We start from the raw sequence: 2,500 nt of genomic DNA, 5'->3' as shown, positions 1-2,500 counted from the left end.
ATCAGAAGAAACTGCTCCCCTTCGGCCCCTTACGTTAGGGAGAGGTGAAGCTAAGGCTATAGAGGATCCAGAATTGGTGAAGCTCAAGTTGCAGCTTGAATTGGAGAGAGAGAAAAAGGCAACTCATCAAGCTGAATACGAGCAGAAAGAAAGGATGATAGCCTTGGAACGACGGGAAAGAGAAGAAAAGATACAAATGGAGAGACAGCTGGCCAGTATCAGGTTGAACGAGAAAGGCAAAGAGAGAGAGCTTGGCGAATGTTTTTCCCTTACTAAGGCTCTTAAACTACTACCACCGTTTGATGAAAAAGAACCAGACGTGTTCTTTGGTATTTTTGAGGACACAGCCACAACCTTGCATTGGCCAAAAGAACAATATGTTCTACTCATTCGGAGTGCACTGAAAGGTAAGGCTGCTCATATAGCTTCGCAAATGTTAGAGGAACGAGATTACTATGTCCTAAAGAAAGCTGTCCTTGATGCCTATACCATTACAGCTGAAGGGTATAGGCAAATGTTCAGGAACTCCATCAAAGGAACCACCCAAACTTATTTGGAATTGTTTCAGGTCAAATTAAAACAGTTTAGAAAATGGCTAGAATCTGAAAACATAACTACCTTTGAACAATTACAGAACTTAATGGTACTAGAGGAGTTTTTGAGGAGTATTCCTTCCAACATTTCTATGTACATCAGAGAACGGCAGGAGAAGGAGGGGAAGAAGGCGGCTCTTCTTGCTGATGAATATCACCTCATCCATAAGGTAAAGAAACATAACTCTACAGATCAGGCAAGTATAAATATTTATTGTTCCTTCTGTAAACAGAAGGGACATGCCATTAAAGACTGTCCTAACCCCCGATGTCAATTTTCTAAGGTTATGCAGCCTTCTCAGCAAACAGCAGGGAACAGACCAGAGACTACTCAGAGCAAAAACCAAAGAAGGATTGCTCTCCATTGTTCTCAAGTCACAAATGACTTCTCTGATTTCCTTTGCTCTGGTACTGTCAATAATTACCCTGTAAAGTTGTTAAGGGACACAGGATCGTCACAAACTATAGTAAGTGGTAAATTGAAACCTCTGACTCAGCCTACTAATAAATATGTTACCATCACTGATCTATCCAGTAAATTAGTGTTACCTCTGGTTAATATGCATATAGATTGCCCTTACTTTACTGGAAGAACCGAAGTAGCCTTACTGGATAGAGAATTGCCTTGTGAGAAAGCTGATATTCTGTTAGGAAATGATTTAGCTGAAGGAACTGTCTTACCTAATCTCATTATTTCTCAACCAGGGTGTGTTATAGCAAATGAGCAGAACCAACAGGAAGTTCTACATTGCCAAGCCACCACTCGTTCTGCTGCTACTAAAGCTGCAATTGGAGTTCCCACTGATGACGACACCTCAAACTCCTTACCAGACTTGGTTGGTCTCCATCATGATGACTTCGTCAATCTTCAGAGATCAGATGATAGCCTTAAGGGATGCTTCAATAAGGTTGAAAAACCCTCGGATAAGAGCCATAAGTTACCCTTATTTTATCTAGAGAATAATATCCTCATGCGTCATTACAGGTCTCCTACACTGACTGAGAAAGACTCGTGGCGCGACTGTCATCAACTGGTTGTACCTGGCAGCCTCCGATCTTCAATTATGAAATTAGCCCACTCTGCTGAGAGTCATCTAGGCATCACGAAGACATACAGGCGCCTCCTAGAAGATTTCTACTGGCCCAGAATGAAGATGGACGTAAAGAGTTTCGTAGAGAGGTGTCATGTGTGCCAAGTTACCGGAAGAACTAATGAAAAGATACCACCAGCCCCTCTAGTGCCCATTGTGGTCCCTAGTACACCTTTTGATAAAATAATTATAGATTGTGTTGGGCCTTTGCCAAAAACTAGCCGGCGTAATGAATATATACTAAGTGTTCTTTGCCCCACTACTAGGTTCCCTCAAGCATTTCCACTTAAAAATATCTCTGCTAGAAACATTATCCAACAACTGATAAAAGTTTTTACATTGTTTGGTTTTCCTAGGGAACTTCAATGCGATAGAGGTACCAACTTTACCAGTACTTTGTTCCAGAGTGCTCTCCATCAATTTAATATCTTTAATGTTCTCTCTTCAGCCTATCGTCCTCAATCCAATGGGGCCTTAGAGAGAGTTCATCAGACTCTAAAGAACTTGCTACGACGATATGGAATGGAAACGGAGAAGGAATGGGATGAAGACATCGACTTACTTCTGTACATACTTCGGAGCGTGCCAAATGAGTCTACAGGAGTTTCTCCATTCGAGATGATGTTTGGACGAAGACACAGGTCAAACCTCAGCATGATAAAAGAACAGATTCTAAAAGGTTCTAGGAAAGAAAATCAGGTAAGCCTTCCCCAATACTTGAAGTCCTTAGAGGAGAAGTTGTTGCATATCCATGCCTTCGCTCGAAAGAACTTGCAGCATGCTCAAGAGCTTATGAAGGATAGATATGATAAGAAG

The 2,500-nt window shown here is 41.6% G+C and overlaps 1 protein-coding gene across 2 annotated transcripts in view; it reads left to right on the top strand.

Annotated features, from left to right (window-relative positions):
* The window catches only part of LOC137643916 (uncharacterized), a 5,991-nt gene that overhangs the window by 1,959 nt on the left and 1,532 nt on the right, over positions 1-2,500 (top strand). The window contains exon 1 of one of the 2 annotated variants that reach the window (XM_068376675.1): positions 1-2,383. This exon is cut by the window's left edge and continues 1,959 nt beyond it. In XM_068376675.1, coding sequence (XP_068232776.1) covers positions 1-2,383 — 2,383 coding nt within the window. The other variant, XM_068376674.1, reaches the window with a different exon arrangement.

This window comes from Palaemon carinicauda, chromosome 7, assembly GCF_036898095.1.
Source record: "Palaemon carinicauda isolate YSFRI2023 chromosome 7, ASM3689809v2, whole genome shotgun sequence".
Taxonomy (NCBI): Eukaryota; Metazoa; Arthropoda; class Malacostraca; order Decapoda; family Palaemonidae; genus Palaemon; species Palaemon carinicauda.
This window is presented reverse-complemented; position numbering and strand designations above follow the sequence as displayed.